Source organism: Mirounga leonina, unplaced genomic scaffold, assembly GCF_011800145.1.
Source record: "Mirounga leonina isolate KUSES-001 unplaced genomic scaffold, KU_Mleo_1.0 Mir_101595, whole genome shotgun sequence".
Lineage (NCBI taxonomy): Eukaryota > Metazoa > Chordata > Mammalia > Carnivora > Phocidae > Mirounga > Mirounga leonina.
This window is the reverse complement of record NW_023270158.1, coordinates 4,626,821-4,653,273: the sequence shown is the minus strand read 5'-3', so window position 1 is coordinate 4,653,273 and position 26,453 is coordinate 4,626,821. Positions and strand designations below refer to the sequence as shown.

General features: G+C 39.6%; 1 protein-coding gene across 1 annotated transcript in view; it reads right to left on the bottom strand.

Annotated features, from left to right (window-relative positions):
* Positions 1–26,453, bottom strand: part of PPEF1 (protein phosphatase with EF-hand domain 1) — a 124,909-nt gene that overhangs the window by 35,009 nt on the left and 63,447 nt on the right. The window contains exons 11-15 of the mRNA XM_035000353.1: positions 22,760–22,874; positions 18,869–18,915; positions 4,978–5,144; positions 2,065–2,101; positions 1,056–1,205 (exon numbers count right to left, since the gene is read on the bottom strand). Coding sequence (XP_034856244.1) covers positions 1,056–1,205; positions 2,065–2,101; positions 4,978–5,144; positions 18,869–18,915; positions 22,760–22,874 — 516 coding nt within the window. The remainder of the gene's footprint in view (positions 1–1,055; positions 1,206–2,064; positions 2,102–4,977; positions 5,145–18,868; positions 18,916–22,759; positions 22,875–26,453) is intronic.

The following is a 26,453-nucleotide window of genomic DNA, read 5'->3' as shown; positions in this document are numbered from 1 at the left end:
AGCAATAATACTATCTTTCATATGTACATAAAGGTATAAGGGCTCCAGAAACTCAAAGTGAATAGGGGTCACCTTTCTGTCTATATCAAATTAAATTCCAGCTCTAGACTCTACTTGCCTAGATTGGTTGGAAGTTGACTATCAGTCTTGAGGGGTAAGGGTTCAGGTTTCTCACTAGGACCATATACGATCATCTGGTTCCAGAGCTGCTATTGGTCCTCCTATGCCCCTGGTCTTGGGCCTTTGGCTGGGCTCTGGTACAGGACAAAGATAATTCCAGTCACTCTGCAAGGCCCAGCCAAAGGAGCCCTTCACTAAGTATGGGAGCTTTACAGGCCACACACAGACTCTTCCCTTAGAGGTTCTATACACGTTCTTGCTCTGCTTCTGTTGTACTTAATATGATTACTCAGTTTAAAATATTTCCCCCCAAAATACCCTGAGCCATTTGGAATATAAGAGAAGTCATAGCAACTCAGAAATAAACTGCTGTATGATTCCATCTATAATGAGGCACCCAAAGTTGTCAGATTCAGAGACAGAAAATAGCATGGTGGTCACCAGGTGCTAGGGAGAGGGGAGAAGGGAGAGTTGTTGCTCAATGGGTAGAGTTTCCGTTTGGGAAGATGAAAAGTTCTGGAGATGGATGGCGGGGACGGCTGCACTACAATGTGAATGTACTTAACACCACTGAACTGTACACTTAAAAATGGTTAATTAAAGTGGTCAATTTTATGTTATGTATATTTTACTACAACATTAATCTGAAATTTTAATTTTTAAAAATCAGGATTTTCACTTTTAGGAACTACATGAAATGCCAACATTTCCTCGTTTTCCACTTTCATCATGAAGGTAAAAAATATATATCTGCCTTATTTAGAAGTTACCCATTCATTTCTTTATCTTGCCATCATAGATTTTCTTAAAATTTATACTAATTTTTGCAGTTACGACAACTACTAAAACGCAAATGAATACAAAATAATAAATGAAAAGAGGTATATATATACCCCCTTACAAAACTCTGCGACATTTATGTAAACATTTCTTACTTTGTTTCTTTCTATACGGTGGAGCAAATTTAAGTCTGTGGACTCTGATATCCCACCATGTATGACCAGGATTTCATTGTCAATGATTGTACCAATTGGGAGCCAGGTATAGACGTCTTCTAAGATTTGTAAGATTTTCTTTCCATGCATCTGTAAGTAAGAATTTGAGTAAGTTTTGTTTTTTTGGTAAGTTCAAGTTTATCACAAAATGCAACAGCTTTCATGTGAGGCAAAGGAGCAAAGGAAGTCGGCATGGAGTCACTAACCCACCAGCATGCATTAATCATGTCTTTTTATTCTGTTTGTTTGTTTGTTTGTTCTATATTTTTGATACTTGGACATCTTGGTGCCTTGCTGACCCTGGAGGAGAGATTGCTCCTCCCAGAGCTAGCTAATGCCTAGAAATTGTCGATGAGTTGCCCTTCATATGCAGATGAGAGTGCCTTTCATATGCAAACCAACCAATCCAGAGCCCACACCCAGACTCACTCAGGGAGTACAAATCTCTTCCTTTAAGATAGTCATTTCTGTATCTGCATGTTTTACCATAAAACAAATCCTGGGTACCTTTACAACAATAGAATATGTTTGTATCTGTGCTGAAACTAACACAAAGGTCACAATGAAACAGCTTGGTTTGGTCCAGGAAGAAAATTAGGCCTCGGGGCGCCTGGGTGGCTCAGTTGGTTAAGCGACTGCCTTCGGCTCAGGTCATGATCCTGGAGTCCCGGGATTGAGTCCCGCATCGGGCTCCCTGCTCAGCAGGAAGTCTGCTTCTCCCTCTGACCCTCCTCCCTCTCATGCTCTCTGTCTCTCATTCTCTCTCTCTCAAATAAATAAATAAAATCTTTAAAAAAAAAAAAAAATTAGGCGTCTACCCTGGCCAGGGCTTCCTGCTGTGCTTTTATTTTTACCCATCACCCTTTCCAAAGGCTCTTTTTTTGTAGTTCTATGTATAAACAGCAAAGAGAATGCATTAAAAAAAAAAAAAAAATAGTCCGAGTCTTACCTTATATTTATGCAAAATTTCTTTTGTGAAGCCATACCTGGAAAAAAAAAACAGTGGTATTTAAACTAATTAAACGTTGATAACGCCTACTTAACGTGAGTCACGCAAAAAGGGGACCCACTGACATCTCATTATCACAAGTGTCAAGAACTCAAGAAACTAGGGTTTAGTTGAAACTCTTACTTACCCAAGTTTTTGCTAGGCATGATGGGAAAGAACAAAAGCAGCCAATGACATCATCCCTACTCGGAAGGAGCTTATAGCATAGTTGGAGAAAGAAGATAAATTTTCATGAAACAATTACAAGGCAACTTAAGAAGTATGTGCTAGGTATAGGATGTGTAGATGCTGCAAGTAGTCAGCGAAATGTGCAGTGGCAGCTGGGGGAAGCTGTGCAGGAGAATGCCTTTCATTTAGAGAGTATTTCTCAGACATCCTAAACCTTATAGTAAATGAATGAAGGCACGGGAAGGGGGCTTGGTGGGGGAGACTGAACTGAGACAAAGAAAAGCCTAGATAGAAGACAACAAGTTGGCCCTTTATACTCTCTCTGATATAGTTCATGTAATGGTATTCAAGATTTTAATAGAAAGAGTCAGGAATTTTCATGCCTGAATAGCAATCATGAAGGGAGCTTTAATGATGGAAATTTTTTTTTATTACTTTTCTTGCCTAAAGATAATAATATACGTTCTTAAGGCCCAACATAGGGAAGTCAGAACACAGCATATGCATTCCGGGTATCCATGCAAATCACGTCACGTCAGGCTTCTACAGTGTAATGTTATGTTTTCCGAGATGAATTCAGTCCTATATTCACCAAAGGTGTCTATGTTGTTAAATCCAAAGGACACCTTGCAGTCCTCATCTTTCTTGCCCTCCCTGAAGCACTAAATATGGTTGATTACATCATCCTTCTAGAAAACTTTTCTTCTCTTGGATTCTGTGACAATAAACCCTCTTGGTTTTCCTCGTACCTTTCTGGGTATTCTACAACTCCTTTGCAAGTTTTTCTCTGCCTAACCTTGAATGGTGGCTTTCCTTCAGATTCTGTCCTAGGCCCTCTTCTCCCCTTACTTTCTCTCTTGGTAATCTCATCCTTGCCTAGGGCTTTGGGTACTATGTGCCAATATTGCAGGACAATGCTTCAGGCCACACTGCATTTCTGAGCTCTGGACACATATACTCAACTACCTAATCAAAAGCACTTCAAATCACCTTACCCCAAAATGAACTTACCATTTTCTCTCATCCCAACCTTTTCTTCTTATCATGTTCCCAATATCAGCGAACAATGCCAATGTACTCCCAAACTCAAGCCGGGAACCTAGAGGTTATCCTTGATTCTCTCCTCTTTCAAGTCCCCCATATCACATTACCAGGCTTTAAACCATCATTGCCTAAACTCCTCTTGAATCTATCTACTTCTTTGCATCTCCATCCCTACTACCTTGGCCTACGTGAGAATCCATCATCTGTCTCTTCAACTACCTCCTAGTTGGCCTTCCACATTCAAATATTTCTTCCTGCTGCATTTAAAACACAAATTTTATGATACTCTTCTATGATTATTTTTGTTGTCCTTAGAAAAAAGTCCAAATTCCTTTGCACGATCCAACCATGTCTTATGTCTCCAGCCCTATTAGGGACCATCCTGTCCCTCAGTCTGTGCTCCTACCCTCCTAAAGTTCTTTCATATAAAAAGTGTTGTCTCAAGCTCTGCCTAAGTTGTCCCCTCACTGTGGGATATCATTTCTCAGCCAATACCATGGCTGTTTCTGAATTGCCTAATTCATCCTCAGGTCTCGGGCTGATACTATACTTCTATGGGAGAACCTTCTATCACCCCCCCCAGACAAGTTAGGTCCCCACTTTATAAACTCATCATACTTGAAAAACCTGTTCAACCTAAGTCTTCCCTGCTAGATGTAAACTCTGTGAGGGCAGGGGCCATGTCTCTTTCATTAACAATCACAGACACTAGATAAACATGATTGGCTAACTGAATAAATGAAAGGATAAGTGGCATGCCCAAATAAAAGTACCGAGCTACATTACATATAAGGGAGCTCGGATAACAGTCTGGGATTTTTTTCATCATAGTCTTAGCATCTGCTTCCATACCTGAAAAATTAGAACTGAAAGTCAGTACTCAAGCCAGGGGGTGAAACTGCCCCAAACACAAAACTAATCAGTTGCTGAGCTTTGATCAAGGCACCCAAAAACCTAGAACCCAAAGCATGAGACACGTCATGCCTTCTACTGCCCTAGAGCAAACTGGTAAAGGAGGGGCGAAGGAAGAAGAAAGAAGGGAAAGGGGAACATTTATCCCCGACTGTGTCTTTCAGCAAAATTGGGTAAACCATTTAACCAATCTTTATTCCTCAAATCTCCAGTGAGTCAGATAGTTGAAATGCTACATTACAGCTGTTCTCAAATATGTTTATGAACAATTATGCCAGAAGCAATCACCATGTCATAAAAAAATATACACATCAGTGAAAAACACAGTACTAGTTTCTGAGACAACAACTGAGGCAAGCCAAAAGAGTAGCAACAGAATGATCTCATCTAAGCCCGCTCATAGAACCTACCACACCTCCAAAGCTTGCCTAACACATCCATCCAGGAAACAATTTAGCCTGTGATGGGAGGCATGGGAGGAAAAGAAAGAACATAATAGAAGGGAGAAGCAAGGACAGAACTGGAAGAAAGATAGGAAGAAGACTTGGGAGCAACGTATACTCACTCAGTAGAAGACTGAGGTGGTAAATAGAGGTAAGAATTGAGGCCTCCCTTGAGATTCCCCTCATCGCTACTTCTCTACACTCACCTCTAACTCTCTGCTAGGAACTAAACATGGCAGTATTTTTCAGTATGGGAGAAAAGAGGAAATCTAAAGGCCTAGGTTACCTCAGATTCATCATAAAATCTTCATGGTTCCCTCTGTTCAAGTGCAGGTCATTGGGGTAGACAAGAAAACTCACAAACAGGATCATTAGGATCTCTATGGAATGTTTTCCTCGATCTACAAAATCACCATTAAAAATATATGAGTTGCTCCCTGAGGGAAGACCATTCTGTGGAAAGAGGAGAGGGGGAAAAACAAGCAGTTAAAAGAATGTACTTTTAAAGTAAGGCTTTGTACTTAAATGTCCCTGTGAATATGGAGAAAAGAGGCTGAGTCAGTTCCTCCACTGGGAAAAATCTGCTCACTAACTTGAGGTAGTTTCACTCTTCCAGGGCAGGCATCACCTGCAAGGGACCTTGGAAGTGAAGCATTAGCTTTGGATAGGAAGATTCCAGGGGGATGGTGACTGCTCATTCTACCCACTAGCTACTATGAGTTTTCTCTAAAAGGAGCTGATTTTTGTCCTATCAAAAATGGCTAACCTTGGGCGCCTGCATTGCTCAGTCAGTGGAGAGTCTACTTCTCCCTCTGCGCCCCCCTCCAGTGCTCTCACGCATGCTCTCAATTTCTCTCTCAAAAATAAATAAATAAAATCTTAAAAATTTTTAAAAAATGGCTAAATTTATCTCTTTTTTCTCCCTTGAAAAGAGGGAAACTTCCACCCAAGGAAGAACACTGAACCAAGAGCCAAGTCTTTCATTCTAAGAGGCCCTATGTTTAGCTTCTTGGGGCTGTGAATCCCTCAATTTACAAAAGGGGAACAATACTATATCCACTCCCCTCCCCAGATCAAACAAGAGAATGGATATGAAAATACCCAGCAAAGTGTAAGGTACCATGCAACTGCGAGCAGGGCTGATTTATCACCAGTATACTCTGATACAATTGCACCAGGTGTGGATAGCTGGCAGATATTGTGACTGCTCACTGACCAGGCCATATTAGTTGTTAAATATTTTGATTATCACTCCTGAGTATGAGATAACACTTTTAAACACAGTGTTATTAGGAAAAAAACCGGGATCAGGACAAAGGTCTGGTCTTTATAACAGATATTGATTCATTTACTTCTGTACTACTAAACTATAAGACAAAACAAACATGCCAGACCCACCAGGCATATGATACCTGGTAGGGAAATGGTCATGTGCGTTCTATTGCATAGTAAAATAAATTCAAATGTTTAAAAAATACATCACAAAGAGAAAAATTTAAGTACTCATATGTCCAAATGTATGTCCCCCTTCAAAAAAGTTACCTTCAGGAAATAATCTACATATTCTAGTTATGTTAATCTTTTTCAAACTATTTTCAAATTCTTCTTTTTTTAGATTTCAAACTACAAAAGAAAATCTTATGACCTTATAGTCACTGTCCCAGTATTTATATACATTTAAAATTATTCATACCAATATAGTAGAAATGGTTGAAAAAATATATCATACAGGTCACAATATATAACTCAGGGATTCCCCAAATGATCATGTAATGTAACATGTTCTGAAGACAATTAGAAACAAACAAACAAGCAAGCAAGCAGTAGTATAGTGTCCTGGGCCAGAAATAAGAAGACTTATTTGCTAGTCCAGCTCCACTATTACCCATGTGTCCTTGGGTAAATTATTTAATCTTTATGAGCTATAGTTCCCTCATCTGTAAAACGGGGATGATAACTTCCATACTTACCATACAGGGCTACTCTGGAACTTGAATGAGACTGTGTGTATAAAATTGCATGAAAACCATAGAGAACCATACAAATGAGAAGATTCATTTTATTATGACCTCCATGTTATTTCTAATTTTAAGATCCCATTATTTTATATTTTCTTATACATTAATTCACATATCTTTATCACATTGGGCTTAAATAGTGTGAGCCAGTTGCAAAAACATAGGCTATTGCTTATCAAAACTTAAAGAATAAAAGGAAGGATTCTGCATCTCTGATACTCTTCCTTCCCTCAGCCTTCAGCTGGCTGGGATGAGTAAACCAGAGGAATCTGAGGGGTGCTAGAGGCTATTGGCTCTCTTGGGATTCTAGGGAGCTAGAGGAGCAGCAGTAGAGAGCCCTGGGGTGAGAACATGGAAGAACTAGGCCTGAGGGGACCTGTGCATCCCTTGATTAAGGGGAGACCCTGACTCAGAGCATTAGTATGGTCCTGGTTTGGGGGAGAGGGAGCTGGATCTTACTAGAAAAAGTGTAGGGAACTTCATCTCTATTTCTGAAGCTAAAAGAAAACTAACACTTGCATTTAGGGATACCTAGGAACATAGACACTTCCTTTCACACTCTTGATGCAGGAGTAGCAACTGTTGTGCATTCAACTATAGACAGGCTTAATTTAGCTTAAGCAGAGAATAGAAAATGAAAATAACCTAGCACTTAAGGGGATCCAGTAACCAGAGAGGGACAGACCAATCAGATCTGCTAAAGTTCTATCACCTAATGAGCTAGAATTGTTGGAGGACAGAGGAAAATGTTATTTTAAAAAATGAGAGGACAATAAATAAAGAACAAAAAGTTAATAATTCTTGCCATTTAAAGTGTGCTTTCCGAATTTAAAATATCAATAGATTAGAGCTAATTAAAAGAAACAGTGATTGGAAAATACATTATTGACCCGAAAAAGCAAACAGATGAAAAATCTCTCACACAGATTAAAAAGCAAAATGATGGAAATCATAAGGAATGAGTAAGAAATTAGAGTTCAAAGCCAAGAGAACTAATATGCCAATAATCATTCTAGAATGAGGAAAAAGGAACAGATGGAGAAGAGGCAATAATTACATAACGAAGAGAGGGAGATTTCTATGGTTAAAAAGGGACTTCAGCCTGAAGTCTGAAAGAGCTCCTGAATCCTATGCACAATTGATAGGGGAAAAAATATCCCTATTACCTGGTAAACGTCTTAGAAGCTACTAGACAGAAAGAATAAGTTACAAAGAGAAAAGAATCATCCTGGCATTAGACTTCTCATATGCAGTAGTGGGAAGCAGAAGATGGTATAATAAATCTACAAATTAAAGACAGAAAAGGACTGTGACCCAAGAATTCTATATTGGCCAAAACATCATTAACTTCTTAGGGTGATAGATAATATTTGCAGATGTGTAAAGGATCAAATATCAGCAACAACATAGATGATCATCAAAGTAGAAGACATATGTGAGTATGCAGTGATCTAATACCACAAAAGCAATGAACATGTATTGATTGCTTGTTATGTGCTAGACACAGTTTTAGGTGCTAGAAACACAGAGGTAAATAATACAAAGTCCTGCATTCAAGGAGCTTGCATTCAGAGAATATAGCACCCACATGCCCCATAGAGGAAAACATTCAAGAAAATATTCTAACGAAGTAACAGCCAGGGAAAGATCCAAGAGGAACAAATATATTATATAGAATATAGATGTGAACAATGAACAATGAGCCCTCCAGTATATAATTAAATATAAATATAAATCAATAGTGATAATGTGGAACTTGAATTTAAGTACTAAGCAAGGATTCTAGAAATAGAAGAGACATTCTACGAAGAAAAACCTAATAATGGTCAAGAACTAAAAATATGGCATGAGCAGTAACTTGAATTTGCAGGGGAGGTTAGGGGAGAAAAGCAAATTCTCCACAAATCTCATCCCAATAGGGGACACACATGGAAAGTGTGAAAATAAATACATTTATCTTACTGGAGGAGAGAGAAGATAATGGTGGAAGAATAAAGTTATAGATATCTGAGAAATATACACACACATTATTTATCAGAAATGTCAGGAATGGGAAGATAACCACTATTGAATAGAAAAGCACAGTAAAAACACCAAAGAAAACTTCACCAAAACAGCACAAAGAAAAGGGAGAAGATGAAACATAGTGAAATAAGTAGTAAGCAAAGTAAAATAGAAGAAAAATTTTCAAAAATATCTGTTGTTATACTAAATGTGAATGGGTTAAATTCTCCCATCAAAATACCAAGATTACTAGACTATATTAAAATACAAAACTCAGGTATATATAGTTTGTGAGAAACACACATTAAAAAAATAGGTAAAGAGAGGTTGAAAACAAGAGAAAAAGAGAAAACAAGAATGTAAATATTGATATGAGACAGTTTAAGAATTTAAGATTAAAAGTGCTAAACATGATCACAAAGCAACATTACATAATAAAAGACACTTATGAAGAGATACAATTCATGAACTTGTACTCAGTAAACAAAAGAATAAGTTTTTGCTTCATATATTTAACTACAATAAATGCAAGAAGAAACTGCTTAAAAATACAAACACAAATACAAAATTCAGATTGAATTATTGGCTTAAAATAATGTCTACAAATAATGTCTACAAATTCTTGACACTCCGTTTAAAAGGTGAAGCCTAATTTGCCTCTTCTTGTATGTGGGTTGGATTTAGTGATTTGCTTCTAGTAAATTGGAAAAAAAAAAAAAAAAGCAGGAGCGATAGTGTGCAACTTTGGAGACTAAGTCATAAAAGACACTACAGTTTCCTGCCTTCTCTCTCTTTTGCATCACTCACTCTGGGGAAAGCCAGCTGCTATATCATGAGAACACTCAGGTACCCTATGGAGAGGCCCCATGTAGCTGTTCTGCCAATAACCAGTGAGGAACCAAAATGCTGTGCCTGCAGCCCCGTGAGTTAGCAATCATGGAAATAGGTCCTTGAGTCCCAGTCAACCTTTCAGATGAATGCAGCCCTGGTCAATAGTTTGACTGCCACCTCATGAGAGACCATAAGCCAGAACCATTCAGCTAAGCTGCACTCAAATTTCTGACCCACAGAAACTGGGAGATACTAAATGTTTATAGTTTTAAGCCACTAAGTACTGGGGTAACTTGTTACACAGCAATATATAATATACATATTTAGACAGATATATTAGAAACTAAATATGTGGAAAATTAAATATTTAATCAATGAACTTAATTTAATAGGTAAATACAGGAAGAACTTTACATCCTATAGAGAGTATAATTAATTTTTTATATGTCCAAAGAGATTTTATAAGAACGAATCATGTACTTGATTTCAAAGAAATCCTGAATAAATTCAAAATAATAAACATTTCATAGGATATATTCTCATATCATAATCCAATAAAGTTTGAAATAAATAATAAAAATATGATTTAAAGAATTCTAGCTCCTTTAATTAAGATCCTTGGAAATTAAAAATTGTCATCTTAACAAGCATTAGATCAAAGAGAAAATTAAAAGAAAATTACAAGTTCGATAGAAGGGTCAATTAAAACTAAAAATAGAAAAGATGTGTAGGGGGGGCACCTCGGTGACTCAGTCGGTCAAGTGCCCAACTCCTGGTTTCAGCTCAGGTTGTAATCTCATGAGTCATGAGAATGAGCCCCACGTTGGGATCCTGCTGACCAGGGGAGTCTGCTCAACTAGAGATTCTCTCCCTCTGCCCCTCCCCCCACTTGCTCTCTCTCACACGTGCTTTCTCTCTCTCAAGTAAATAAATAAATCTTAAAAAAAAAAAAGATGTGTAGCTTTGCGGTGCCTGGGTGGATCAGTTGGTTAAGCGACTGCCTTCAGCTTAGGTCATGATCCTGGAGTCCCGGGATCGAGTCCCGCATTGGGCTCCCTGCTCAGCAGGGAGTCTGCTTCTCCCTCTGACCCTCCCCCCTCCCATGTGCTCTCTCTCTCTCTCTCTCAAATAAATAAATAAATAAAATCTTAAAAAAGGAAAGAAAAGATGTGTAGCTTTAAATGCCTTCATTATTAAAGCTTAAAGAAGATGCACATGAAAGACTATTCATCTCAGGAAATTAGAAACAGAACAATAAAGCCAATCAAATAAAGATAAAAGCTGAAATTAGTGAAATAGAAAGCAAATAAAAAAAATACATAAATCTAAAAGATGATTCTTTGAGAGAACCAATAAAATTGATAAACTCATCATGAGCCTGATTAAGGGTAAGTAAAAAAAGAGAGAATTAAAAAACATGTAACGGGGCACCTGGGTGGCTCAGTCAGTTGGGCGTCTGCCTTTGGCTCAGGTCATGATCCTGGGGGCTTGGGATCGAGCCCCGAGTTGGGCTCCCTACTCAGCGTGGAGTCTGCTTGTCCCTCTCCCCCCTGCTCATTCTCTCTCTCTCTCTCTCAAATAAATAAATAAAATCTTTAAAAAAAAAAAGTAAGATTGGGGTGCCTGGCTGGCTCATCATTAGAGCATGTGACTCTTGATCTCGGGGTTGTGAGTTTGAGCCCCATGTTGGGTGTAGAGATTACTTAAAAATAAAATCTTTTTAAAAATATGTAAGATTAAAGAGTAGGAAAAAAGATGTAGAGAACTAGATAAAAGAGTTACATATATGTAAACAATATAATATCGACATCTATGGCAATGTACTTTTACAGTCTAGAGAAATGGAGGATTTCCCTGAAAATAAGAAACTATGAGAACTGAGAACTGATTCAAAAGAAGTAGAAAACTTGAATAGTACATCTCCCTGTGGCTTTAAGGCAGAGCTCTATCTCAATTTTCAAGAGCAAATAGTTTTAATGTTATTTTTTTTAAAGAATTTATTTATTTATTTGACACAGAGAGAGAGAGAGAGACAGCAAGAGAGGGAACACAAGCAGGGGGAGTGGGAGAGGGAGAAGCAGGCTTCCCGCAGAGCAGGGAGCCCGATACAGGACTCGATTCCAGGACCCTGGGATCATGACCTGAGCCGAAGGCAGATGCTTAATGACTGAGCCACCCAGGCGCCCCAGTTTTAATGTTATTTAAACCAATGATTCCTATCCTTGGTTATACATCGGAATCATGTGGGGGGCTTTTAAAAGTCCCTAGGTGTCCATCAGAGTCTCTGAGAGTATGGCTCACGTATCAGTAATTTTTTTTTTTCCAATTCCTTAGGTGTTTACAATGTCAAGTTTGAGAACCAAGGCCTTTAATTATTCCAAACCATAGAAAAAGATGAAAATCTTTTCAATTCACTTCATGAAACCAGCATAACCTTAATATCAAAATATGAGAAAAGCATTCAGTGGTTTAAAATTATATTTATTATATTTGGATAGTAAACATGTTTTCCACTGTGATGACAAATTTGCTCGTATTAGAACTTCTCATCTCCAGTTAAACCAGACTTTGTAGGTATTTCACCTCTACCACGGGCAAAGAATAATGAATTCCTTTAGTCAAACCTAATTTTAAGCCCACAATAGTAATGGTCACCTAGGCCATCCACCTTATATGGCACCCTTAACATCCAGTGAGTTCTAACCTTTTCAAAAAATTACACATGTTGTCAAAAGACTAAGATTTGTGATAATGAAGCTCATTCGATAGAATATGTCACAGTCTCTGAAAGTGATTCTAAAAGGAGTCTTAAATGTCTACCGAACTCTTGTACACATTAAGCCTCTCAGAACAGCCACTTCAAAGAAGGCAAGACTTATTTGAATATATCAGATCTGTCCTGTTGGTTCAGGATTAGTCATATTACTTTATACAGTATGAGTTCAAATACATTTTTGTCTTAGAATAATAAGGAAAGTAGAAAACAGATAAGAAGATGAGGAGCTAAGTGTCCTTGTACCTAAAGTCTCTAGGATACTTAGGTTTCTGGCTACTGAGATTTGACTGGGTTTCCTTCAAAAAAGCAAAAACTTTTGCTATAACCCATCCTTCACTCAGTTCCAGTAAACCAAACTCTCTGGCTTGTTCTGCAGCTGATATACAACAAACCATCTATGACATGGAAATGATGTTGACAAATATAGAAAACCCAGGGTAACTACAACTCTGAACAGCATTCAGATGACCTGAAGGGGAAAAAATAGCAGACCACAATTAATTCACTTGAATAGAGAAAAAACAAGATGTTTCCCTATATGCTCACCTATTTTCTACTGAAGTATTTTATGATAATCATCTAGATGTTATGCCATTTTTTTGCACTTTTTCCCAAGGCACATCAAACAATAACCTCCGGACCACAGCTCCACATGATTTTAGTTTTTATTTCTTTTGCAAACCCTGTTTTAGAGATCTCTTCTTCTGATTGCAACATACCGTCTGAATCTCCAAAGAAAAAGAGTTGACTACTGCGGCAGTGTGCAGCATATCAGTGATAGAGAAAAAAGAAAATATTTAATGACCTTCTCAAGTGGAAAATCATGGGGGTGGAGGGTGGGGGGTGGTAGGGAAGAGAGAAAGAAAAGGAAACCAAGGTGGCATGGCTTCCAATGGACAGCATCAGCGTGACACCCACAGGGTTAAGAGTTAATGAGCTTCTCTCTGTCTGTGTGCACCTCTTTTTCAGCTTCAGGAGGTCTCCGTTCAGAGCACCAATTTAACAAACCAGTTTGCCAATACGTGATCTAAACTTTCAAGCTTTCCATTCAACGAGGAAAAAAATGTCTTGTAATTTTAGCAAGGCTCATTGAGGCTCTGAATGAAGTATTTCACAATGGTCATTCTAATTAAGCAAAAGGGGCTGATTAAAATTAACCTTTTCAGAAAATAAAATCTAAAAATATAACTTAACTAATACTATGTAAATTGCTTCACTTGATGGTATTTGAAGTCATATAATGCTGAGATGCCCTTTTAGCAAAGGTCTGTCACGGTTAACAATGAGGAAAGCATTCTTTTCAGACCCAAATAGGATTGTAGCTGAAAATGTCTAGCTTAGTCTTAAGGTGCTAAATGCTACAATTTGTAAGGACAACCAAATATGAAAGGAACCCAAATCTCAACATAAATAATCAAAAGCAATCACTGGTATGAATCCCATTATTTATTACAGGGCACTGCAAAAAGTGTGTGAGAATAAAATCTTTTCTGATCCTCCAAAACGTTCTTTCATGATTTAGGTACTTACTAAATGACTAAAATTCTTTGAACGGGTTGTCTTAAATGTCACCTCCTCCAGGAAGTCTCCTATGAGGTGAGGTACCCCTCCAACATGCTACCTTGGAGACTTGTGCTTATCCTTAGCATTAATATGTCCCACCCTGACCTGTCTTGTCTTTTTACTAGTTGACCTTACCCACTAAACTATGATGTCTCTGGGGCTGAAAACTGCATCTTCATCATACTGTCTTGCCAACCCTTAGCAGAGCACCTCATTCATAACGGGTTTAATAAATACATGTGAAATGAAGAAAGTTCATATTCATCTTTGTATCTTCACAGTTTTCATATAGTGCCTTGAACACTGGAAGGACCAGATAAAAGTGTACTAAATGAATAAATTTGTGGACAGACTCACTTTTGTATATGATTGGTTATAAGGATTTGAGTCTTGAACCAAACCAACCATTTGGATGAAAACAGTAGAATGGCAAAGCATCTCAGGGACCCTCCACTGTAACTCTCCCTCTCAGGCTATGCCTTTGGTTGGCCTTGGGCCAGCCCCAGTCCTGACAAGGAAGAAATGGCCCAGCGAATTACCCACTGAAAGATGAATATCAATTTTGCCTTAATTCAAAGCCTGGGGGTTTCCTGGTTTCTCTTTTGGGTTGACTGAGAGGAATCAGTCAGAGCATAATATAAACTTTAGTGATTTACAGCTTCAAAGATCTCCAACACTAGTTTGCCAAACTATTCCCTACAATTCAAGTTCAATCAGAATGTGAATAAAATGCATGGTGAAAAATTAAATGAGAAAAAATAAAACAAACATCAGATGATAATTTTACTAAACAAATCATAATAAAATAAGGGTAAGTGAAAGCATGGCCACTAGCTGCTTCTAAGTAGGAGGTAGAGAGGGCGAGGCTTACACTGAGGCACCTCAGTCCTGTGCGCTGCTGAGGATGAACCAGAGGAAAGGGCCACACGCAGGGCATTCCACATAATCGGGAATCAAAACCACACTGTTAATGCACTGAGTTTTGCGGTGAGCATCATCTGCCATCACAGAAACCCTACCATTTCCTGAAGCAATTGAGAGATGGCTTAGGTCAGAGTTGACACCTGCTGTCAATCCCGTGTGAGGCCACAGAGAGAAATCCAGCACTCCCCCTTTTCCTGCTTTGTTCGTAAGGTGTGCTTTCTTTCCCCCTCAATCTACTTTCCTGGCCCATTATGCTTCTCTCAACTAATCTTCTTTTTTTTTTTCTCTCTCATGTTCTTTTTTTTTTTTTTTTAAGATTTTATTTATTTATTTGACAGAGAGAGAGACAGCGAGAGCAGGAACACAAGCAGGGGGAGGCGGGAGGGAGAAGCAGGCTTCCCGCCGAGCAGGGAGCCCGATGCAGGGCTCGATCCCAGGACTCTGGGATCATGACCTGAGCCGAAGGCAGCCGCTTAACCGACTGAGCCACCCAGGCGCCCCTCTCTCATATTCTTTTGTCCTCCTATACCTAAGACCCAATAATGATACTCACTCATACTGTAAGTACTGCTAAGATGAAATCTCCAGATCACTGAAGCTTACTCCTTTAAAAGCTAAAATGTGTTTTTAAATTACTTTAACCATTTTAACTCAGGGTTTTGAAAATGCGCTATTTGTTCTCTCTACTTCTTAACCGAGTATGCACCACAGCCCTTGACACTTTCTTGACCCTGCAGGCTTGTCGATCTAAGCATCCTCTCAGGTACTTCTGAGAAATATAGAACTCTCTTCCCTGTACACATTTCCTATCTCATACTTAGAGGTCTAGATCTTCTCTGTCAGTAGGAGCTTTACTTTTCATCATTGTCCTTGTTTCTCACTTCTGCCTTTCCCCTCCCACTCCCTCATTTGCTGGGGTGGGGAGCAGGCAGGCCTCCTTGTAGCAAGAATGTATCAGATAGGATTTTACTGAGATAATGTTCACTGGTCTTTGAGTAAGGGCCTGGGGTCCATCCTGTGAGGAAAGTTCACTGGATTTGTGACAGCGATTTCAAGAACTTAGAGACCCTTTCTCCTTAATTGTGTCGGTTTGGGACCACAGAGGAGAGCCAAGTGAAGATAAGTACACGGGAGTCCGCCCCCTGAGTAGGGGGCTGTCACTGCCCTTTGTATTCCGGTACAAACATTGTTTCCTGAACAGTGTGTGTGTCTGGTTTCAGGCTGCACTGTACCCTTGCCTCCTACATTCCTCATTTAAACTTCAGATAAAAAGTGAAACAGAAAAAGGCAAAATGCTGACTTTTGTGAGTGAGGTCATCATGCGAAGGAGCTTACTCAGACATGCCCGCGTGACTGCCCTTTCCTCTCGGGGCCTGCAACTCCGGACCCTCACTGCCCTCGCTGCCCCTAAGCTGAGTGGCTTGCCATCATCACGGGCCCACCAGGCCCTTCTCCCCTCTCAGATTCCATCAATGACAGCACCTTCTCAGCTTCTGACAGTGGAACCTTGCTGTTCTCAGTGGCTCCTCCCTCAGTTTCCCCTTTCAAACCAGGCAATTTCAAGATCCTGTGGCGCATGGGTTATCCCACATCTGAGATGCATTTTAGCTGCTTCTCGCTCACGCCTGTTAAAACTTGAATTCATATTTTCCAAACATCCCTCTCACCTCCCTCTCCCCAAATCCCTCCCAAATGAGAGTGCCCTACTCTTCCACTGCTGGACTCTCAGTCTCCACTTCTGGAACACTGTCGTTGGTTAACTCTCAAAATACCTCTTGCTTTCATGTGAATGCTATATTTTTACCTTTCGTTCTTTTTATGGTACTCCTTACCACCCACCTCCTCCTGTTCAGTCTTTACGTTAGCACTTTCCAGTTTCATATGTTCCATACCGCTCTGCCGACAGAGTTAAAGGAACATGTTGTAATTCTCTTTTCTCATCTGTCTACTCTCAAGTCCTTTCCCTGATCACATCTTAATCTCTTCAACTACCTCTCAAGAAATTTGCATTTCTAAATGCCTCAGAAGTCATTTTTCCCATCTCACTTACTCAACTATTTTCCCTTTTATGTATCTCCCCAAACCTCTAAAAACGTAATCGCTGGATTTTCTCTTGTGGTTGTTCCCCACATCCTCCTGCCCTCTCTTCCTTCCTCCAATTGTCACTGTCAATGGTAGCAGGATTGAACTTCTGAACATTTAATATGGCCCCATGAACTGAGTTAAACAAATCTCATTCCCCAAACTGTGACTCCTTAGTGTCCTCTCACCAGTCCATTCTCCCACCACTCCCACAGCTTTCCATTTTGGCCAGTAGAATCCCCATTTCATGGTAAATAAACTCTCTTCTGCCTTCAACTCATCCAGAAGACTTCCCTCTTGAAATCTGGGCCCCCCCCGCCCAAGAAGGCTGATGGACTCCTCACATGCTCCTCAGAGCCACTAAAAGACCAACATTTTGCCAGCCTTGGCTAAAAGCCCCTCCTCCTTTCCAGCCCATGACCTCTGACTAGCCTTCCTTCCCCTGCTCCTCACCTCACAGTCCTGTGGCCAACTCACTTAACACACTTGCTTTCCACATCCTCAACCCCCTCATCTCCAATATTCTCTTTCACTCTGTTCAGCCACCCACCTTCTAGACTCCAACGTGGACACACTCATCTCCTAGGACTCTTCCCCAAATAACTTCCCACCCTTCCTGCTTCCCAAGGCCCTTGCCCCAACCTGTCTGCTCCCTTGCTCAGAAAGCATGCCAGTCCTGCCGTCCTCCCATTTCTCCTAGTTGACTGGCCCATCCTGACTTCTCTTCCTTCCCCGCCCAGCTTGGATTCTGGGCTTGATCTCAGGAATTGTTCTTTTGCTAGCACCGTCAGCTCCCTACCAGAAAAACTTCGGCTGGACTTCCTGGCACCAACCTAACTTCCTGGGCAGCCTCCTACTTCCTCTGCTCCGGTTCTCCGGCTACCAGGCTCTGGATCCTTGCTTAGGTCTCCTGCAGTCTCCACTGAATGTCCTAAGTGCCAGCTCCATTCATCCACTCCTGGTTTGGCCCACTCCATTCCCTTCTAAGCTTCCACTCCAAATGAATGAAATTAAAACCTCGCATTTCTGTTATAATTTATTACCTTAAAAAATGCTTTTGGATATTCGTTAGTTTATCCATAAGACAGCCTTTTGTGGGGTGGAAGCTCAAGAATATTACAGCCAAAAAATAAAAAATTGAATTTCATGGAGGTTACGTGGCTTACTTAAGCTCTCACAGTCTCCAAAGAGTAGAAATGATTGGCCATCATAATAATCAGAATATATTTTCTTTCAACCACCGGAGACACCTATGCTCTGCCCAATTATTCAATATGCTAGCCATGGGGACTGACACAGGGATCAACAAGAGACATAAAGGGATGAAGGCAGAGGTCACCTCAGGATCATTGTCCCAGAAGCAAATATTCAGGTTGTCACTGCTGGCTCAGAGAGAGAAATGAATCCCATTGTAGAGATGCAGAGAAACCCCATGCCAGCCACGCTGCTCTGTGCCCTCTATGTGGGCCCCCACAACCGAAACCCAACAAATGGAGAGGAGTCACAGTGCTGAGCTCAGCGATGGTGAATCAGGGTAGGGAAGAGAGCAATTTGGAACTTCCTAAGTGGGGCACTCCCTTCATACATAATGAGCGTGCTTTCGAAGAGAAGACTGGTATGTGACATGCTCACTCCTGAACAAAATAAAAACAAAACAGATTGCTCCCCTCCCCATTCTGTGCCATCTAGACATTTACGATGTGATAAAGACCATAAATATAATCAGGTGCAAATCCCACTGGATATATAGATAACCATAATATCAAAGACCCAGATTAAATTTTTTAAAGATTGTTTTGGTGAAATATGTGTTACAAAGCCAAAAGATATCCTTCTATAAATATTTCGGCTTCCTAGAAAAAAACTGTTACATACATCTGTATTTGTCCATAACCCTAGTAAAACCAATGTTGTTATTATCTGCCCTAGGACTGCCTCCCCCAACAAAAATGCCACTATTTAGCAAAATAATTATTTACCTTATAGAAGATCAAAAAAAGATCATCCAGTTTCCCATGCAAATCACCTGGAGTGCAAATGAAAAATCACTATTCAGTAGGAAACAAGAAAATGCCGATTTCGTTACAGAATTTTGAAACTGAAATGCTGCCAATATACTCTAAGTATTCTCAGGGCATTGGGGTTTACTCTATGATGGTATTAATGCAACAATTTGTTTTCATAGCTCTCTTTTTGTCCCCTTTCCTATGGGAGACAGCGTCTGATGTTATAATTACCTGTCCGCTCCTGCCATTTACGCAGTGCTTAGCTTCCTCTATGCCAAGCACTGCATTAAGGGTTTACATGAATTATCCTGTTCAATCCTTACAACAGCTCTGTCAGATGGGTATTATTTTCATCATTCTGAGGTTACAAAGGAGGTTCAGAGTAGTTAACTGATGCAAAATCACCCAGCTACCAAGTATCAGAGCTGGAATTCAAACCCAACTTTGTCTCACTCCAAACTCAAGCTCTTAGCGATTACTTGGTATTGTTTACGCTGTAATCTGCAGGACAGCTGCAATAGTATCTGTCAGTTGGCATTAAATCCCCAGTGCCTCTCATAGTACCCGGTACATAATAAGCAATCAATAAATACACTTAATTGCTAAACGCACAGCTTTTTAAAAGCTATGTATTTAAAGCCATGTATTAGAGAATATGCTCCAGCAATAGCATCTAAAATTTAAAAATTGTGAGTTGACATTCTTTCGATGAGACAGTTATAGGAAATAAAAATGAAAGCATGGCTTTATAAAACTCAGCTAACTAAGGGAAACCATATAAACACAGGAAGCCATTAATTAAAAATTAAGAGTGACTATATTAGTCAAAAGCCCTATTTGGATAAATATTTCTAGGTAAAATATCTTTCATAGGCTCTGATCATTAATTTTTATTCTTTGCATCCAACTTGATTACCAAATAGAATTTAATATAGAAATACCTTTCCTCGGTTTGCTTGAAATCCCACAACCAAAATTAACCAAATATATGCAACAGTAGACTCCGATTATAATGAGAATAATAAAATAAAAGTCCTACATCACCAGCACTTATTTATAAAACAACTATAATATTAAGAGCATATTAATGCTGTTGTATACTTAAATCTCATTGCTTTCCTATGATCTTACTCCAAATCTAAGGAAATAAAAATGGAAGGACTTCTTTTTTTTTTTTTTTAAGATTTTATTTATTTATTTGAGAGAGAGAGTCAGAGAGAGAGAGAGAGCACAAGAGGGAGGAGCGGGAGAGGGAGAAGCAGACTCCCTGCTGAGCAGGGAGCCTGATGCGGGACTCAATCCAGGGACTCCAGGATCATGACCTGAGCCGAAGGCAGTAGCTTAACCAACTGAGCCACCCAGGCGCCCGGAAGGACTTCTTATCAATTAAATATATATTTTAAATTATTTTATTTTCCTCAGGGTGACTTGTCTTTCAAAGATTTGGGAGACAAAATTGTTACAGCCGGCATGCTAAAAAATGAATTGGTTTCAGCATATTAGGAATTGAGCTATATAAGTATTTTTAACTTCTAGTTGGACAGCAGTAGATAAAACTTGATGTATCATGGAAAGACAGCCACAGAGAGATATTTCCACTGCAAACAAAAACATGAGTGCAGAATTGGTTATCTTTTATAACATAACTAGAGACCAAGACACCTTCCATATTGCATGAGTGTTGAGAACTATGCAGCATGTTGAGATGTTCATGTAAAAAAAAAATGCATCTGGAAATTAAAATAATTTCATCACACTTTCTCTCCCTCTCCTAGTATTGTCTTAAACAGATGTTTTTGAAAATACAGCCCCAATTTTGAATTTTAAATGATGACCAAATTTATCTAAGTTTAATGGGGCTACAAAGACCAAAAATAATAATTCCTAAGCTAAGGGAAAGTACAGGCCTTGGCTTTTCCCTCTAGCCATGGTGCTACATGGAAAAATGTCTGCAAATAAATGCCCAAGAGGTGGAGATCTTTAAGTGAATGAACTGTCCAATCAATCCATTCCCTAGTCTTGGTCTCATGAGGGAAAATGACACATCAGTCAGAGAGATGCGTGATGGAAGTTGGGATAGCAGATATGGGGCCGGCCCTAACCTGGGATGCAAAGGACCTGATTTTTGATTCTGACCCTACCACTAACTAGCTGAGTGAGCCTGGGGGCAGGGGGGTGGGGGAGAGTCACTACATAGAAATGCAGGGAAGGATAGGTGCCTGGCTGGCTCAGTCAGTGGAGCATGTGACTCTTGATCCTGGCGTTGTACATTTGAGTCCCACGTTGGGTGTAGAGGTTATTTAAAAAATAAAATCTTGGGGCGCCTGGGTGGCTCAGTTGGCTAAGCGACTGCCTTCGGCTCAGGTCATGATCGAGTCTCAGGATCAAGTCCCGCATCGGGCTCCCTGCTCAGCAGGGAGTCTGCTTCTCCCTCTGACCCTCCCCCCTCTCATGCTCTCTCTCTCTATCTCATTCTCTCTCTCAAATAAATAAAATCTTTTAAAAAATAAATAAAAAATAAAATATTTAGAAAAAAGAAAGAAAGGAAGGAAGAAGGAAAGAAAGGAAGGAAGGGAGGAAGGAATGTAGGGAAGGCAATACACTTTCCTTTTCCTCTCTGGGCCTCAATTTCATCTGCAAGAACAAGTGAGAGACTAGTCCCAGTAAGAACCATTCGGTTCTTACACTGTGTGATGCCAGGACTCCCTTGCCCTCTATATTCACATCCTCTTCTAGATCCTTTTACCCAAAGAGAAATCTACAATGGCAACTGCAGGTATACTGGAAACATGTGGGAGCAGATCTCACTCTCTGGCTTTTTATATACACTCTGATAGCATACCTAGCCCTGGCTCCATGGATTCCATGGGTGGGCACGGCTCCCTGAGCTTCATGACCCCCAAGTCTTAATCTCTGTGCAAAGTAAGAGCTGGTGAGGCCTTGAATAAAAGGGCCCCACTGCTGAGCTGCATCATCTGTCAGGCAGAGGTGCGTCGGCCCGATTCGGCTGGAATCAGTGAAGATGCTTCAGCAGTGCGAGTCCAGGCCTGTGGCATATACTGCTCCATTAAGTCCCCACCACCACTATCAGGCGCTAGCAATGCAAACGGTTTGACTAGATTATCAAATCCACTTCTACCTGCCAGCGGAAAAGAAACACAGGCTAAAAATTGATTTGGAAAATAACAATCACTGTTTTGTAACCTAAAGGCCTCATTAGAAGTTAAGGGAGTTGCTGTTCCTTCCACGCACCCCATTCTCAGACAGTTGCAAGCCTGCTGAGCACCAACTGTGTTGAATTTCAATGTGTACTGTTTCTTGAAGTAACATCCTGCCAGGCTGGCCTATACGATAACAAAATCTCAAGTCTTGTTATTTAGAAGGACAAGGAACAGATTTCTGGGACATTCCCACTCTTCTAAAAGCTGCAGCGACCAGTTGGAAAAATCTAAAAGAGCAGCCAAGGACAGAGATGAGTTTAATGTCCACCCGGCCTTGGGCTTTTGGTCTCCCAGCATAAAGGGCATGGGAAGGCGCACCGAGCAAAAGTAACATGGAACGAAGATAATGAGAGCTAGACGGAGGGCAAAGAAGGCTCATTCCACCCATGGGTGGTTTTCCGTATTAAAATGCCGCCTGCCTTTATAAAAAGCTATGAGTTCTTTAATTTCTCACATAATTAATTCCTGCCAGCTGGTATGCAAAACAAAGACAAGATGGGGAACAGTATTATCAGGATAGATAACTCTATATTAACACTTTTCCCTTAATACAGTCCAATTTGCACAGTTTTCACATTAAGCAAATGATGTAGAACCAAGACGCTCCTAAATATTAATTTGGCAGCTCTGCTCTGAAACTTACCACAGATTGTTAACTCTTTGGAGGGAGAAGTTTTTACGTGAGTGAAGTTCGGCATTTGCTTCAGGACTCTCTTTGTTTCAAAGAGCACCTCTAAGACATAATGAGCATGAAGTATCTGTGAGGGCGGAGCAGAGGAAATATATATAATGAACTGGCAAGAAAGGCATGACGACGTAGAAAGCTATAACAGGGGAGCATATGAGCCCATTTCAGGAAGCTGTATTGCAGGATAATGTCTACATGAGTCTCAAATAGATTATTCTGGCACTGTGTCTGGCATACGGTAAACCCTCACTAGAGATTTGTAAATGGAACGAATGAATGGTTCCTAGGACATTTATACTTTCCTGTTCTTAACTGACATCACCCATTCACAGAACGTTTCTGATTATTCTCGGTCCGTAGAGCCCAAGAGAAGTGTCAGGGGGAAAAAAGGGACTCCCTTGCCCCAGGGAAACAAGGACGGGAGAAAGAGAGAAGGAGAGAGCGACTGTGGAAGTGGGGCTGCCTTGCATTTGTTTGGGACATCCTGCCACCTGGGATGGCAACCAGGTGGTGGCGCTGGGTTCACAGATCTCACAAAAGGCAGCGGGAGCAGCCCCAAGGAACCCCTGAGCCAAGAATCCCAGGTGGCTCAATGCTGGGTGCACAGATATGAGAGTATACAGAACAGCAAGTGCATTTATATACTAATCTAAATATAAAACATATTCCAAACCCAAATAAACCATTTGCGTTGCCTCCTATTATGACTATTTATCCAGTTGTCCTCCTCCAGTTACAGTGTTGATGACATCATTGTTTTGGACAGATTTACTCCGCTTTCTCTGCTGGGCTTTTGTTTGTTTGTTTTAAATCCAGTGTGTTATTCTCCCTTTTTTAAAAATTATAAAATATTCCAAATACATAATCCCCGAAGTAATACAGCCGATACAAATTTAACAGATGCTAACACCACTTCATGGGGCAGGACTGTTTGCACCACTTGAAATGGGGCTGGCCGAAATCGAGATGTGCTATGAGTACAAAATACACACTGGTTTTCAAAGACTCAGTGTATGAAAAAGTAAAAAAGTAAAATGTCTCATTAAAAACTTTTAACTTGAGAACATATTAAAATGATAATGATTGCATCTGTTGGATTAAATAAAGTATTAAAATTATTTTCACCTTTTTAAAAGTTTATTTTAGTAATCTTTACACCCAATGTGTTTTTAATTTTTTAATGTGACTACTAGAACATTTTTAATTATGTATGTGGCTCGGATTATATTTCTAGTGGACACCACTGGTTTAAATTATTAAAGGCTGAGAGGGGTCATTTCTACATATTGTTCAGATACTGCTTTGGTTATGGGTTTTGGAACAGATGGAATCCTTTGCTCCTTTGGAACAATCTTGTCTCATGGTATCTTAAAATGTTTATTTGCACATAGCTATTAAAATGACAAAACTATTTCCTATCCCATACCCCAAAAACAGGATTTAAGTTTAGAGAATTTTCATGATTAAATATACTTTTTTTTTTTTTAAGAGAGAGAGAGAGTAGGGGGAAGGGCAGAGGGAAAGGGAGAGAGAGAATCTTTTTTTTTTTTTAATTAACATATAATGTATTATTTGTTTCAGGGATACAGGTCTGTGATTCATCAGTCTTACACAATTCACAGCGCTCACCATAGCACATACCCTCCCCAGTGTCCACCACCCAGCCACCCCATCCCTCCCACCTGCCTCCACTCCAGCAACCCTTAGTTTGTTTCCTGAGATTAAGGGTCTCTTAATCTTTGTCTCCCTCTCAGGTGGGAGAGAGAGAATCTTAAGCAGACTCCATGCCTAGCGGGGAGCCCAACTCAGGGCTCAATCCCATGACCCTGAGATCATGACCTGAGCCAAAATCAAGAGTCAGACACTTAACTGACTGAGCCACCGAGGTGCCCCTGATTAAGTATACTTTTTAAAAAATTAATTAATTTTTTTATGTAGTGTTCCATGATTCATTGTTTGCGTATACTTTTTAAGAACAGGAATCCGGATTTGAAGCAATGTGAGAATTAGGAGGAAAGAGAAAGGTCCCTGGATATAGATGGGTGGAGAGACCCATATTTCCTTGCTCTCCAAGACCTAATGAATTGCTAAAGACTTTTCCTACAAAAGCATTTTAAGTCCATTCAATCCACAACTTGAGTCAAATCTTGAATGTTAACTTTCCTTTAGCCCCATTTTGAAGGAACAGGTAAAACACCTTAATACAATACTTATTTTCACTTTGCATATTTAGTCTATTGATTCCCAAGACAGGCTTCAGTGTTATCTTAATTTGCCACTGCAGATTTTCTGGTCCATTTGTAGCACTAATCAGAGTAACTGCTGTCTGAAAAGGCAGTTTTGTTTTGTTTTGTTTTGTTTAGTAAGTTAAAAAAAAACATTCATTGAGAATATGTTACAACAGAAAATTCCTATTGTTAAAATACTTTTTCTTGGTCCTTTTTCTTTTCCTTTTTTTTTTCACTTTTTTAAATTATTTTTTTAAAGTAATCTCTACATCCAACGTGGGGCTCGAACTCACAACCCTGAGATCAAGAGTCGCATGCTCCACCGACTGAGCCAGCCAGATGCCCTGGTTCCTTTTTCAATAGGCTAAAATCACATAGCTAACATCAGTATTTGCTTACAATGCTGTCTCTAAATAGCATTATAATTGTGTTTACAGTTGCAATATTAAATATTAAAAAAAGTTAACTTAGATGTTGGTTTCTACATTTATAGAGATGGTCAGAGTAAATAGCAACTTAACTAAAATATTCATATTATTTTAAAGGCAATGAGGGAGGAAAATAGTACTTTTAAAGGATATTTCTTTGTATGAAATAACGAGTTTTCAAATGAAGAAAAATCTCATTTTTCAGTTGAAATAAAAAGTTAAATAGTAAAAAAGACTATAAGTGAAAAGCAATTTTCTTTCTTCCCCAGACCTCAGTTCCTGTCCCCAGAAACAGTCACTGTTAAGAGTGTCTTCATTATCTTTCCAAAACATAGTCTATTTATATGCATTTGCAAGCATATAAAAATTAATATAACACATATGAATATGTAATATTAATATATATATTCTATTCTATAAATACATAATCCCTTAAACAAAATGTGGGGTATATTCATATAAAGGAATGCTATGCAACTAAAAGTAGGAATGAAATACTGACACATACTAAAACATGAATGAATCTTGAATACATTTTGCCAAGCAGAAGCCAGACATAAAAGGTCACATATTATATGATTCCGTTTATATGAAATGTCCAGATTAGGCAAATTCGTAGAGACAGAAGGCGAATTAGTGTTTGCCAGGGGCTAGGGAGAAGGGGCAATGGGGAGTGACTGCTTGATGGGTACAGGGTTTTGCTTTGGGGTGATGAAATGTTCTGGAATTAGTGGTGATGGTTGCACAACACTTTGAATATACTAAAAACTGTTAAATTGTACACTTTTAAATGGTTAATATGATCTATTTATTTTTAAGATTTTATTTATTTATTTGAGAGAGAGAGAATGAGAGAGAGAGAGCGTGAGAGGGAGGAGGGTCAGAGGGAGAAGCAGACTCCCCGCCGAGCAGGGAGCCTGATGCGGGACTCGATCCTGGGACTCCGGGATCATGACCTGAGCCGAAGGCAGTCGCTTAACCAACTGAGCCACC